The 13,553-nt window shown below is 53.9% G+C and overlaps 7 protein-coding genes across 7 annotated transcripts; 3 read left to right on the forward strand and 4 right to left on the reverse strand.

The window, feature by feature from the left end:
- Positions 1 to 1,784: 1,784 nt before the first annotated feature.
- On the reverse strand, positions 1,785 to 2,803 carry W97_01580 (uncharacterized protein; the record flags this gene model as incomplete). Its single annotated transcript, XM_007779485.1, has 2 exons — positions 1,785 to 1,864; positions 1,996 to 2,803. The coding sequence occupies 2 exons, from the start codon at positions 2,801 to 2,803 to the stop codon at positions 1,785 to 1,787; spliced, it is 888 nt and encodes a 295-aa protein (XP_007777675.1).
- A 1,134-nt stretch (positions 2,804 to 3,937) lies between these two features.
- Positions 3,938 to 6,314, forward strand: W97_01581 (uncharacterized protein; the record flags this gene model as incomplete). Its single annotated transcript, XM_007779486.1, has 4 exons — positions 3,938 to 4,010; positions 4,072 to 4,113; positions 4,170 to 5,959; positions 6,015 to 6,314. 4 exons carry the CDS (start codon positions 3,938 to 3,940, stop codon positions 6,312 to 6,314), a joined length of 2,205 nt encoding a protein of 734 aa, XP_007777676.1.
- Positions 6,315 to 6,413: 99 nt separating this feature from the next.
- Positions 6,414 to 7,430, reverse strand: W97_01582 (uncharacterized protein; the record flags this gene model as incomplete). The annotated part of the gene is made up of 1 exon (XM_007779487.1): positions 6,414 to 7,430. The coding sequence occupies one exon, from the start codon at positions 7,428 to 7,430 to the stop codon at positions 6,414 to 6,416; it is 1,017 nt and encodes a 338-aa protein (XP_007777677.1).
- Positions 7,431 to 8,632: 1,202 nt separating this feature from the next.
- Positions 8,633 to 10,223, forward strand: W97_01583 (uncharacterized protein; the record flags this gene model as incomplete). The annotated part of the gene is made up of 3 exons (XM_007779488.1): positions 8,633 to 9,088; positions 9,144 to 9,433; positions 9,587 to 10,223. The coding sequence occupies 3 exons, from the start codon at positions 8,633 to 8,635 to the stop codon at positions 10,221 to 10,223; spliced, it is 1,383 nt and encodes a 460-aa protein (XP_007777678.1).
- A 276-nt stretch (positions 10,224 to 10,499) lies between these two features.
- Positions 10,500 to 11,010, forward strand: W97_01584 (uncharacterized protein; the record flags this gene model as incomplete). The annotated part of the gene is made up of 2 exons (XM_007779489.1): positions 10,500 to 10,537; positions 10,623 to 11,010. The coding sequence occupies 2 exons, from the start codon at positions 10,500 to 10,502 to the stop codon at positions 11,008 to 11,010; spliced, it is 426 nt and encodes a 141-aa protein (XP_007777679.1).
- Positions 11,011 to 11,171: 161 nt separating this feature from the next.
- Positions 11,172 to 11,645, reverse strand: W97_01585 (uncharacterized protein; the record flags this gene model as incomplete). The annotated part of the gene is made up of 1 exon (XM_007779490.1): positions 11,172 to 11,645. The coding sequence occupies one exon, from the start codon at positions 11,643 to 11,645 to the stop codon at positions 11,172 to 11,174; it is 474 nt and encodes a 157-aa protein (XP_007777680.1).
- A 72-nt stretch (positions 11,646 to 11,717) lies between these two features.
- W97_01586 (uncharacterized protein) lies at positions 11,718 to 13,189 on the reverse strand (the record flags this gene model as incomplete). The annotated part of the gene is made up of 4 exons (XM_007779491.1): positions 11,718 to 12,153; positions 12,184 to 12,492; positions 12,558 to 12,976; positions 13,028 to 13,189. 4 exons carry the CDS (start codon positions 13,187 to 13,189, stop codon positions 11,718 to 11,720), a joined length of 1,326 nt encoding a protein of 441 aa, XP_007777681.1.
- Between the last annotated feature and the right edge of the window lie 364 nt (positions 13,190 to 13,553).

Raw genomic sequence — 13,553 nt, forward strand, 5'->3', positions numbered from 1 at the left:
GCACCACTTGCAGATAGATGTGCAGTCCTTCCCAACTAGATTCCTGCAACTGCAAACCCAACCCTACACTTCGTCAATCTAAACCTCCAAATTGTCACGGCTTGGTGATATGACTTACCCAGAGGAAGAATGTTCCGACGGGAGACTGTTGACGAATGTAGGCTTGGTGTTTGAATTCTTCCTCCTCAATTTCTGTCTTTTCAAGGCAAGTGTTACACAGGTGCCGCTTCAACGGTGGACAGTCGTGCAGCTTGCAGGAGCAAGGCTTTATTGGTAGGTCGCTCGGGACACAACTCGCGCAGAAGTGCTTCCTGCGCTGGTCGAAACGGATATTCGTGAAACGAAGGAATCCATCATCCCTGAGTGTCGGCTCTGTACCGATATACACAGCACTGTAGACTGAAGATGTATCGTCATCGATCACACGCCACGGTCGGCATGCCTGTAGCTGTTAGCGAAACCCTCGAACAATTTCAGTCACGTTTGGGCACAGACTTGGCACAGATTGCTACCGCACCGCTTGCACGGATTTGCAGGTTTGCTGAGACAATCTGGATTGACTTTCCCAAGGTTAAGATCGCGGATGCGGCCATTGTTTCGCCGGAACGCGCTTTGCGCGTCGCAGTTGGTGAGCGTCTTAATGTTGTCCCATGTCGTCTTGTCCTGATGGATGTAGAGCCAGTGTTCCTTGCACGTACGAGCCAGATTAAACAGCTCGCGCGTCGTGAGCTCACCGGCAACTGAGCAGAGCACCGGGTACTGTGAGAGAATCTTCGAGATGGTGGTCGCCATCTGACGGCACAGCGTCGAGAGACGACAAATCGCAATTTCTTTAGAGCGTCAGCAACAGTGTCCGGCAGTTGAAGATGTGTTTGTGAATCTGAGACTGAGTTTCATCTGTTTGCGCACGTGGTCTCAGGCAGCAAATAGTCAGGATAGCGAAGTGGTTCGGGCTCCGGGTTGCTGAAATTGTGTTTGTGAAAGGCCGTACTTCATAAAGAAGGTTGGCACGGATCGTTGCAGGATTCGACGCAAGACAAAAGTGAGTGCAGACAAGCTCAGAATAGACGCGGATGCAGGCAGGATAGGATGATACCCCGGAGAGCAACTAAGAGAATCTGGTTGTGAATATTGCGATGTAGAACTGCTTCACTTTCCGCAACACACTCTGCCAGTGATCCCATAAGAATGCTATTCGCTCCATCGTAGTAGCTAAAGCAGTCCTTCTGGAAAGAGAACACGGCTAGCGACAACAATTCCCTATTCATCTTGTAGACTGGACCGAATGCAGACAACTTCCGCACTCAATTCATCCGCATCCCCGAGATCACGTCCCACAAGCTCATCCGCCTGATGTACAGGTCAAACTTGTCTTGGAGATCTCGTCTGTTGATTAGATCCCTGTTCGCCGCGCTCAGTCACTGAACGTTATCCTAGCTTGGTTCCTCCATGCCCTAACAGTCAACGCTTCTCGTGAATGCTTACACAACCAGGGTTCGCGAGGTCATTTCCGGACTCTTAAAGGTCGGTATCCGTGACTTTTCCAGCATTGGCACTCCTACAACGTAGCATCGGGGCAGATACATCGCAGTTGCTTTATCCGTCTGACAACTCATAGCCGAGCTTCTGCGGTTCAACTCTGTCTCCGAATCTTTTGTTGAAGCCGCAACGCTTCAAAATAGCGGACACAGCCGGCATTTGATTTTACCTCGATGCTTTTCATCATCTTGTCGACGACCATGCGAGCCACGCCCAAGCCATTCAAGCGGCACGTTGACTTTGTCTTATAACTTCATCTTCGAGCTAGGACTCCCCACATCAACATTGTCCCTCAAACTGATCGCGATCCTGTGAGCCGTCATCGCTGTCGGCAACATGGTGTTCGCCGACGGCACAGTAGGGATAACCGACGCATCACCGACGACAAAATCAATAAGTCCCCACACTCTCCCGCTCTTATTAACAACACCACCCGCTCAATAGATGCCATCTTACAGGTGCTGGCGAAGTGATACGCAGAGGTCATGTTTTTGTAGAAAGCAGCATCGAGCCTCTCTTCACTGCCCAGGGTCTCTTGGTCCATGTTAAGAGGCGGGCCAAGTACCGCCTGCATCTCGCCGGAAACGAGGAGTTTGAACCCCGCCTTCACCATTTCGCGCGCAGCGAGAACATCAATCTGGTCGGCGAGGTAGTCGGGGTTCACTATCGGTAGAGCCCTGGGGTCTTTGCACCCGATGGACACATTTCCAGTGGAGAGAGGCTTGTTGAGCACAGCTCCGATGCCTGCCACATGGGTAACGCCCTCCATTGCTCCACCTGCCAGCGAACGACGAGGCTGCTCAACACGCGGGTCGGGGTTGCCAGCATTGAGGTACGAGAAGCACGTGTACTGCAGGTCGACAATGCCAGGTCGCGCCTTGTAAGAAAACCGCGCAATAGTCTGCGGCGAGAAGTCATCGCCATCGCGATAGGCGTGTGATTTAGGCTGGGCGAGGAGTGGAAAGCTGACATGGTCTCCCAAGTTGTCGCCAACAGGTGGGTCTGCGACGATTGGGATGACGAGCGAGTCGAGCAGCTTTCTAGGCCCAACACCTGAGCGTTGAAGAATGCACGGCGTCATGATGGCGCCTTCACAAACGACGACGCGGGGCGTGTGGATGACGGTGCCGTCGGCGAGGATTACACCTGTGGAACAGCACACGGTCGACGGTCGTGTCGGGCTGGATGGTAAGGCTCTTGCGATGGCGCGCAGCGTCGATGTAGACCATGGCGGCGGTGATGCGCCGGGGTTGACGCGGGTCATCGAGGCTGGGCCGACACCCTCTGCGTCAGGGCATTCAAACCGTGCTCGTATTTGAAGCCGTTTCGGCGCGCGGCGTTGACAAAAGCTTTTTGAATAAAACCAAACTCTTCTTCGTGATAGCGAGAGATAGGCCAGGGGCCGCCACGGCCATGGACCTCGGTGGGGCTAGCGGTGTCATCCTCGATCTCTTTACACGATTGCAAGACTTGCTTCCAGCCCCAATGGGGATTGCCCTCTCTTTCCCAAAGGCCAAAATTGTGAACGGGGCCGCGCAGGGCAATGGAAGCGTCGATGGCGGCACCATCTCCCAAGAGGTCAACCCGAGATTCCAGTCGTGGAGTGGTCGAATCTGATGGAGTGGCCCTGCATGGGCACACGGCGCGCATCCCGGACTGCATCCGCATCTGGGCCTTGAGAGCTGGGGATGTACTCGTGGCCGGCTTCGAGAAGGAGAACTCTATGATCAGGACTTTCTGAAACGATCGCAGCAGTAGTACATCCTGCAGTACCACCGCCAACTATAATTATGTCGTAGGACATGACTGTCGGAGTCGACAAGGGGTTTGAGAAGTAGAACAAGAAAATGCTGGAAAGCAGGTGCAGGAGATCGATCAATAAACCTGAGAGAAAGTGATAAATCAATAGTCTCACCGACTTACCCTGGCTTGGTTTACAGAAGAATATCAAACGGTATTGAATAATAGCATTTCTCTATCAAAAACGTTCCGGTAATGAGTATAAGGGACGTGTGGTGATTTAGGCCGCGGCATCGTCGGCGTTGCGTAGTTCTTTATCTAAAGGGGGCATAGCGGCTCTTGACATGATGAGTAAGGTAATCTATAAGTCACGAACTTGAATGATTCTAGCCCTTAGGCACTAGACATACGACTCAAAAGTCTATCAAGACGTTATGTTCAATCTTTATATCCACCACTATAATGCAAATGTCTTACAGGGAAAACAGTTCATGGCCGCGGTGGTACTGGCAGCGAAACGCTGTCAAAATCGCCGACAATGCGGGGCTTTCGAGACCGACACTCGAAGCTCCAGTAGCTTAGATGCCCAGCCTTGTGTCAATAATCGTCCAGTCCACATCGGCCTTTCTCCGAAGCCTGCTCATTTCACGATGTACGAATGGCGGGCTTTGGGTTCTCCATAGCTGATATCGCTGCCGTAGGCACGTTTGCGTGGAATCTCTACAAGTCTTGTGAGTTGCTCGCAATCCAGCTCGTCAGCGCCAGTATCGTGGCGGCAGCTAACGTCAGTAGGCAAGCATGCAGGTCAGGAGTTTCGCTCCCTCACAGGCGATGGTACGATACGCTCATTACTGTATGCCGTAGCGCAGAGCTGACAGCTCCAATTCCAGTGGGCGCGCTTCAATCGGTTCTCCACGAACTGGGCGACGAAACAAGCAACCCGCACTCGCTGATCCACCGTGCCGGAGAACACCAGCGGAATGAGCTTAGAAGGCTCATGAAAGCCTGCAAGTCAGACCTACAAGACCTCGAAAAACTGCTCGCCAAATACAAATCCCTGAAAACGTCCGATCCGCAGACTCGGGACCGACTCGGCTTCAACAGCAATCGACAGTCGGAAATCCGAGTTAAGCTCTCTGGACACACAGACCGCCTGAACCTCTTCCTTACACAGTTGAACACCAGTGCACTCGGGAGAATTGAGATGAACGCAGAGATGCACACGAAAGCCTTTGGGGAGATCAAGAAAAAGCTTGATTCGATTCACCAGGATGTTCTCGCGGGAAAGAAAGATCCAGCGCTGCTGACGAGCATGGAGGATTGGGGATCGCTCGAAAAGGAGCTAGTCGACGACAATATCACAGAAGTCGACGTCGAGCTCAATAAGGACTACATCGCCGAATGGCTTAAGACACGCGAGAGCGAAACAAGCGGAGTCAATCCACCGGAACGTTCAGGCATCGTCGACGCACCGCTACCCTCGCCGCCCTTGCCCGACGTCGAAGACTTCCAAACCAAATCTGCAACCGAGAGACTGAGGCAGTATCATGCGACGGTTGAGGATGCTGAGAACAACGACGATGATGTCTCTGATCCTTACGCTATGGGTAATGCGGAGCAGCAGGATTTCAATGAGGGTAATTCCGATAGCGATGCATCGAGTACCGCCAACTCCAAGGGATCCACGGTCAATAATGCAACGGGAGCAGCCCCTTCCGCTGGCACGTCTCTGTCTTCGCCGCCAATAGGTGGTCTACCTGCATCGCACCTTCGCCAGCCACATTTGACTCCCTCCACTGAGCCTCTAGGAAAGTTTCAACACAATGATGATTCCGTTAGTTCTTCTGGCTCCAACCGGGCAATTTGGGGGACACCAAGACGGCGTAAATCTCCGTACAGATACTCATCTACACACCATTCGAAACAGGGCGGGCTTGGTTCCAGAGATCATGTCGATGAATGGCTCAGCAAGAACCATGCCGCTAGTTCAGAAAGTGAAGACGGTGAAGAATCCTCTCGCGGATACTTCGAGCCGAGTCAGCCGACTGGTCATCCACACCAGGGGCGGCAAGAAACCAGCGCCGAATCAACATACTTTCCACCACGCATTCCAACGCCATGCAGAGGCGCTGTCGGTGCTGGCGAGGATAGGAATATGATCGCAGACGACTCCCCCTTCAGCTCCAGCATGGGCGGAGGCGGTGGTCCAGGCGATGCACGCACATCCCACTTCTCGACCGGCGACGGCGGGTTCAGCTTCTCGAACACGGAGGACATATTCGCTGAGTTTTTTGGACAGAATGGGGTTGTGGGCGGTGGGGGAGGTTTCTTTGGGGGGCTGGACGGGATGGGCGGCAGACCTGGAGCAGGACGGTCGGCGTCGTCGAGGTTCGGGGTGGACTTAAATGGCAGCGCGAGTAGGGGACATGCGACGCCTGAGGTCACAGTCCTGGAGAAGCCGCTCTTGGTCAGCCTCGAGGAGCTATATAACGGCACCATAAAGAAGATGAAAATCAACCGAAAAACGTATGACCAACTGTTGGGAAAGACAAGCACGCAAGACCGTATCTTAGAGGTGCCGATCAAGAAAGGCTTAAAGGCTGGCTCCAAGATTAAGTTTGCAGATGTTGGAGATCAAGGCCCCAATACCACACAGGATTTACATTTCATCGTCAAAGAAGTCGGTGCAGCCCAGTGGTCCCCTTATGAATCCTCATATCGCTGACTTTCCGTAGAAGGACCATCCGATGTTTAGACGGGAGCTAGATGATCTCCATACTACTATCAGTATTCCACTGAGCGAGGCACTCTGCGGCTGGAGACTCACGGTACAAACAATTGACGGGAGGCAAGTACTCGTCTCCGCCGCTGGCCCAACCCAACCCACTTACAAGGAACGGTTCCCTGGCCTTGGCATGCCCATTTCCAAAAGGCCTGACGAGCGGGGCGATCTGGTCATTAGTGTCAGTATTCAACTTCCACTCTCCCTGACGCCCGCACAGAAGGTTGCTTTGAGGGAGATTCTACCACTATGAGCCGCCTGCAACCTAGATTGGATAGGCAGCCTTCGCGACATTCGCATATCGCACGCCATGTGCACTTAAAGAAAAGTCCCTGTCAACTATGTTTTTCAATTACTTCTGTACTAAAATAATGACCTTGCCCCTTGCGTGCCCGCTTTCCACCTTAGTGAAGGCTTCCTTGAACTCCTCCAATTTCCACACGCTATCTACCACAGCTCTTGCCTCGCGCTTCTCCAGCAGCTCAGCAACGTCCTCTAGCTGCCAACCTTTAGGCTCCATGATGAAGAAGCGATTAGTGACATCCTTCGGGGCGCTCTCCTTCGGCTTGCGGTTCTCCGGAGGCTCGTTGATACTCAGCAAGATACCGCCGTCCTTGACCGCCATCCAGGCATCAGCGAGAGTCTGCTTGCCCAGCATATCAACGATGAGGTCGACCTTCGGGTTTCCCGCGGCAGCCCATGCACCGAGCGATTGCTGCTTGTAGTTGATGACCTCTGTGGCGCCGAGGCTCTTGACGAAGTCAACATTGTCGGGGCCGACCACGGCTATGATATCCTTGACGCCTGCGGCTCTAGCGAGCTGGACGACCCACACGCCGACGCCTCCTGCCGCTGCGGTGATCAAGATCCGCTTCTTGGCGTTCTCCAGTTTGCCGGCATCATCCTTCCAGCCGAGTTTCAGGCCACCGTGTTCGAAAAGAGCTTGATAAGCTGTGAAGGCGCTCAGCGGGACGGATGCAGACTCTTCCCATGACAGGTTTGTCGGCTTCAGTGCAAGCTCGCTAGTCAGCGCGATTGTGTACTCGCGGGCATTACCTGCCCGGGCCGCGGACGTTCGCGTGTAGACCTCCGTACCGGGTTGGAATGGCGAGTCGGCGGGCGCGGTGACAACGACGCCGCTGAGGTCGTAGCATGGAACGCCAATCTTGCCGGGCTGCATCATGCCCCCGAAGTTCTTGACCCAGAGCAGCTCGCCGGCGCAGGGAGCGGTGGCGTGGACTTTGATGAGGTGTTCATCGGTGCCTTCCTTAGCTTCCTGGATGGGAAGCATGGTCAGGACTAGGTCCGTCGTTTGGAAATCTGGTTGCAGGACGGCCCGGATTTTGGCAGGGATTGATGTGGAAGACATTGTTGCTGATGTTTTGAAAGCTCTTTGCAGTAGGTTTATAGTTGACAATGTTGCTGACGGTAGAGAAGATGATGAGTGGTTGTGTAGTTTTTGCCTTATCGAGTGAGCATTCTGAAATGGTGGGTAAACTCTCTGCTGATCCTGAGAGATAATATACAGTTGGTGGGAGCCCGTCAGCATTGTAAATCCGCGGGTCAGCTCCGACTCGTACAGGAAGCACTCCTCTTGGAAGATCATGCAATGCTATGCCGACCTTCGCCGTATCTACATCGTTCTTCCGCGTTGCGGCTATACACCCTTGATCACTCCAATCTGTGATGCGTGAGGTGCTCAGCGCAATGGCGAGCGCGGGAACTCGGGTAACCGATCTTGGCTACTCGTATTGGTGCCGCTCAGCCATCTCCCTCTCGCTCATACATCGCAGGAAATACCGTCACCAGGGTACACGCCCCTAATTAAGCAGGATGAGTGCTCTAATGTGTAGTTACGAGCTCACCGGTTCAGATATCAACATTCGCTAAGTAACGTTACACCGGAGAGGAGCAGAACCGACAGCTGAGTGGAGAACCTTGAACTTTACGGGTCGCTGAATAAGCGATTTTACACTCACCTGCAGGTAAGCTGTACTCGGGCGGGAATGACACTCATCTCACCTCTTCACGATGATTGCGGGAACCGGCGGGAACCTCTCGATGTTTTCAATAGCCGCAAAGATCACTTGTCCGTGATTTGTGGTCATGCAACAGACATCCGCGACCTTCGCAAGAAGTGCAATCAGAGCCTCATTGGCTTGCGTGCAGTGTCGCAGCCGCCATCTCAGGTGCGATGCCACAACTCCGACTTGCTCTCGGTGCCGCAAAGATGGCAGCCAATGTACCTATCTGAAGTCGCGTAGAGGTGGAAGAGTCCGAGCCACGGCGCCGCAAACCAGGACCCGGACGGGATCTCCTTCACTATGCTCCGGCCAGCCTGTGATTGTGCCAGCGTTACCCAGCGTCCACGCTGACAGTCTGGACCGCGTTCCTGCTCCCGCATCAGATCGATCCGGAAGCTCGAGCTCCAGCGGCTCCAGTTCCTGGGGCGATGGCCACATCATTAGCTTCCAGAGTAGTGGCGCTCCGGAGCCTCTCCTGGATCTTTACTACACGTTCTTCCACGTGGCTCAGCCCTGTGCCCTACCGATTCACTTTATGAAACAAAAGATGAACGGAAGTATCCCCGGAGTGAAAGCCCTGGTCCTAGTCATGCAATTCATTGGCTCGCTCTACGCGCCAACAGTTTCAACGGCTCCACTAGAGGAGCAAGTGGAGATTGCCCTAGCGGAGCAGCAACCGTTCACATGCGGATTCGAAGTCCAAGCGCTGGTTTTGTACTCAATCGCGGTTTACTGGTACGACAATATCCAAAGAGCACGCGAGATCCTTGATATGGCTACCAGCAAAGCGCTTGCTCTTGGCATGAACTCCGGGCAGTTTGCAGCCGGGAACTCCCAAGGAGACCCAGTCCTAGCAGAGAGCTGGAGACGAACGTGGTGGCAGTTGTACCTCGCTGATGCACACATTGCATCCAGCAATCATGCAACCACTTTCGGCACAAGCCAGAGGAACGTGCTTGCTACCGTCGAGCTTCCCTGTGAAGAGGCTAACTACAACTCAGGGGTACGTTCTGCAGCTCCCCTCGATGTGGTCTACTTCCGTTAACTGATGTTCCCAGAACATCCCTCATCCCAAGACATTGGAGGATTACGACAACCGAGAATTCGCTCTAGACGACGATACGGATTTTTCGTCGTTCGCCTACCTTATTGGTTTGGCACGAAGTCTTGACCACACCATTATCGGTATTCCACGGAACTCAGAAGAGAATGTTCACGCAATATGCACGAACGCAGATGCAAGTGTGGCGGCTTGGCTGTCTCTGCTCTCCAAGTCCAAGCGCAAGTTCTTCAGAGATGACCGAACCCTCGACGAGCTTCTATTTAAAGCAAATATGTTGATTCAGGTGTGAGTTGACTCCAATACTGTCAAGTCAACCAGAAGGCCTCGTATCGGACCGTCTTCATCATGCAGGCTGCGGATCTATCCCATGTGTAGCTACCGTATTGTGGCTGTCCTGCGTATACGTGCGTTCCAGGTTTCCATACTAACTTCTGCCAGATATACGGTCGATATCCACAGATCACTCTCGACCCTTGCCTACAGCGCCATCGAAGCCGTGTCTTCTTGTGCCCCGCCTCCGCCACCTGAACGCTTAGCGCCAGTTTATTACAGTGACGCGCATATTCACACTACCAAGATCCTGCGCGCTATCGAGAGAATGACTGATATGCTCACCCTGCCCACCCGCATAGCTGTCCACAGCCCTTTCACAATCTGCATGATCGCTACGATGACGATTGCGCACCTCTCAGCCTGCAAGTACGTTCTTAAAGGCGAGCAGCTCAAGATTGCCCGTGAGCGCATCAGAGTTGCCATGGGCGCACTGGAGGTCTTTGCAGAGGTGTGGCCGCGAGGAAAGAAGGTGGTGAGGGAGGTCAAAATTGTTGCAAGGGAATTGCTGAGCTTGGGAGCTGGAACCGAAGCTAGAGAGCCGACAGAAGTTAGAAGCTTACTGGATGCAAATGCTCTGCTTATCTTAGATGACAGCCTAACTATCGATGCGGATTCCTTTGCGAGAGCCGATTTGACTGGGTATTTTGGCTTTCCGAGCTCTGACTGGGAGTTAGAATTAGGGCTCGCAAGTAGCGATGTGAGCCTAAGGACTGGCTTTCCCTTTGAGGTCACTGGAGTATAATCTCGGATATCGGCTTCGGGTGTTAGCATAGGCTATTCGGGCTTTCGTGTTACGGGGAGCTCGCGTGTGGACATGCCATCGGAAGGACAATACCCTTGGGTTGTTACTCAGCATGGTTTTTGGGCTTCTGAGGTTTCAGACTGCGTCTCCAGGCTGCAAACGTTATATATAGGGCGAGGTTGCCCGTCAAGATCTTGAGTTACAGTACCAAGAGCGAAACAGCAGCGTTGCAACCCAAGCCGGGATCTGCCGCGATTTCTGCGAAAACACACCAAGATGGTTCATACGATCGAAGACCCAGTCTACGAGAGGAGGTATGTAGTCTGAGATACAAATTTTCCCCAACTAGCCAAAGGCATCACCCTTGCTCTGGCATCCCGCGCCTGACGAGTTCAACAGCAAACCACGCCCGACTATAAAGATGCTATACAGCTACCGTCTTCGCAATGTCTCAGGCTTCTCCGTCATCGGTTTAAGCGTCGCCTTCCCCCCAGGTGGTGCATCCCCTCCGCACCGGCATGGGGGAGCATCCGTTGCAGGCGTCGTGATTTCGGGGACCGCGTACAACAAGATGAACGACGACCCAACCCTTGTGTTGACAAAAGGAGAGACGTGGTATGAGGCGCCCGGATGTCATCATAAGATCAGTGCGAACGCGAGCGACACCGAGGATCTGCTACTTCTGGCAACGTTTGTGGTCGAGACGAAGGTCGTGGAGGATGGGGGCTTCGGGGCCTTGGTGCAGGTTGATGAGCAATATAGGGACCTTGAGTTCCCAACAGAGTGAGGCGGGCTCAATCGGCAGAGAGCATTCGAGATAGTGGTCCTCTTTAGAATACCTTCAATTCCGCAAACTCGGTCCGTGCACTTGCTTCCACTTCTTGATATATGATTGCAACTTTGCAAGTGTTTCTAAGCTGTTAAGGCCACTTATTTTACCATGATCAGTCAATTACTATCGCCCACTGTAATCTCCAGTCCCTTCAAGTCTCCACTCCTCCGCCACCCTTCTATAACCTCCGCATAGTTCACAGGTCCCCGACTCCAGATGCCGCCCTTCGCCGCCTTCATCTGTTCTTCCTGGGTAGAGATCCTCGCAAACTCTCCCTCACGGTTGTAGTAGCTCGGTGTGCACCCTGCCAGGCTCGCCAAAGCTACCGCTCCAGCCATGATCCGCATGGACCATTCCTGCTCCGCAGCTGCGCTCGGCTCGACCACAACCTTCTCCAGGCCAGCAGCCTTAGCCTTCTGCGTCGCCTGAGACAGAATATAAGCCACGTGCTCCGCCAACAAGTCGAGCAGGAAAGCTTGGTTCGCACTGGCAGCAGCCTGCTGCGGTCCCGGAAACAAGAAGTTCGGGAAATCTCTGCTGGTGATCCCATGCAGCGTTCCAGCGCCGCTATCGTCCCACTTCTGCTCCATGGAGAGACCGTTGCGGCCGGTAATAGAGAAGCCAGCGCGACGGGCGGGGCTTCCAACGGCTGGCGAATCGTATCATGTGCCGAGAATCAGCAGGTCGAGGTCGTACTCGGAGTCTCCCACCACCACCCCGTGATCCGTGAGGCGGTCAACCCCGCGGCCGTCCGTGTCCACGAGTGTGACATGGGGCAGGTTGAATGACTGGAGATACTCGTCGTGAAAGCATGGACGCTTGCACCAGCCGGGGTACCAGGCTTTTAGGCTTTCTGCGGTGGTTTTCTCCTTGACTATCTCGTCTACGCGGGCGCGAATCCTCTCGGACCGCGGGAAGTCCAAGGCGTGCAACGAAGCCACATATGCGGCTACCTTCTCCAGCGTTACTTGTGCGGCGGCAGGCCCTCCAACGAGGGCATTGAAGGAGGGCATGATTATCCAGCCATCTGCCACCATGTCGATGGATGGGGGCGGCGAGACGTTGGAGACGAACGCAGAGAAGTTCTCCCGTCGTTGCCTGTGCCACCCCTTCTTTGACTGTGTTTACTTTTGCCACCATTCGGCGTCTGTAGGGCGATTGCCTCCCGTATCGACGGCGGAGGGCGTCCGCTGAAAGACGTACAACTCCTTCGCCCACTTGGCGAGGTGCGGTACAGCTTTGACAGCCGTCGCGCCCGTCCCGATGATGCCTACTCTCTTATTTTTCAGGTTCGTCAGGGCCGGATCCACTGGTGAGCCGCCGGTGTATCGGTGGTCCCATCGGGACGTGTGAAAGCAGTGGCTCTTAAAAGCATCCAACCCCGGAACCAGAGGGACTTTAGGGTAGTTCAGAAGGCCAGATTCTGCGATAACAAAGCTGGCTCGCAGCCCAAAGTCCAGGTTGTCCATTCGTCTCTCTTCTGCTTCATTTTCACAACCCACTCCTTTCCCACGTCATCCCACCTGATCTCATTCGCCACAGTTCTGAACACAGTCCTGCCCTCCAACCTCCACTTCTCCGCAAGCATCTCCGCATACTTCCTAAGCTCTGGTCCATACGCATACTTGTGCGCCGGCATATACCCCGTCTCCTCTAGCAGCGGTATATAGATATAACTCTCAACGTCACACATGGCCCCAGGATACCGGTTCCAGTACCACGTGCCGCCGAATCCGCCCGCGGAGTCCACGATGCAGATGTCTTCGGCCTTGAAGCCGGCTTCTAGTAGGCGGACGGCGAAGAGCAGACCGCCGTACCCAGCACCCAGCACAAGGATCTTGACCCGCGCGCCGGTCGTTAATCTGGGCCCTTTGGCAGGGGAATGCGGATCAAGCCAGGGATCGTTTGTCAAGTGTTTAAACTTCTCAGATGTAGCAAGGTCGAATTACTGTCTCGTCCCGTCGAGGCGGACCCGTTTGTCTCGCTCTTCGACGTACTTCTGCTGGACTTGCTCGGGACTCATGGTGGAGACGCAAGGAGCGCTGGACGAAGAGAGATTAGCTCCTTCGGCTACTAGGGCTGTCAGAACAGGCGAGGAGGCGCTGCTGAAGGCGGTGCCGACGGAGGTCGACATACTTCCAAGTTCTTGACGTGTGATTGTAGATTGATATACCTCGTGCTTCACGGTATTCGGAGAAAGATTCAACAGAGGGGATATCTGGATGTTTGTCAAAGAAGAGAGGAGGAGGGGATTTAAGAATATTTGGTGCATGTAAGCGGCCCCCAAAATCTGACACACTTCGTGGGGGTCGTTAACTGCAATCGTGTCAAATCCACACCAACCGCCGCCCAGATGAGATGGGATAGTACGTCCAAGCACCTAGCCATAGCTTACTAGCATGGACTCATATGCTGGAGGCCTGAATCCTTTCTGTGTTTGCATGTAAGCTTGAGCATCCCTTCCTGGGTTTAGCACAGCAGTGAGAACCTTCATTTTC

Source organism: Coniosporium apollinis (assembly GCF_000281105.1).
Source record: "Coniosporium apollinis CBS 100218 chromosome Unknown supercont1.5, whole genome shotgun sequence".
NCBI classification, from domain to species: domain Eukaryota; kingdom Fungi; phylum Ascomycota; class Dothideomycetes; genus Coniosporium; species Coniosporium apollinis.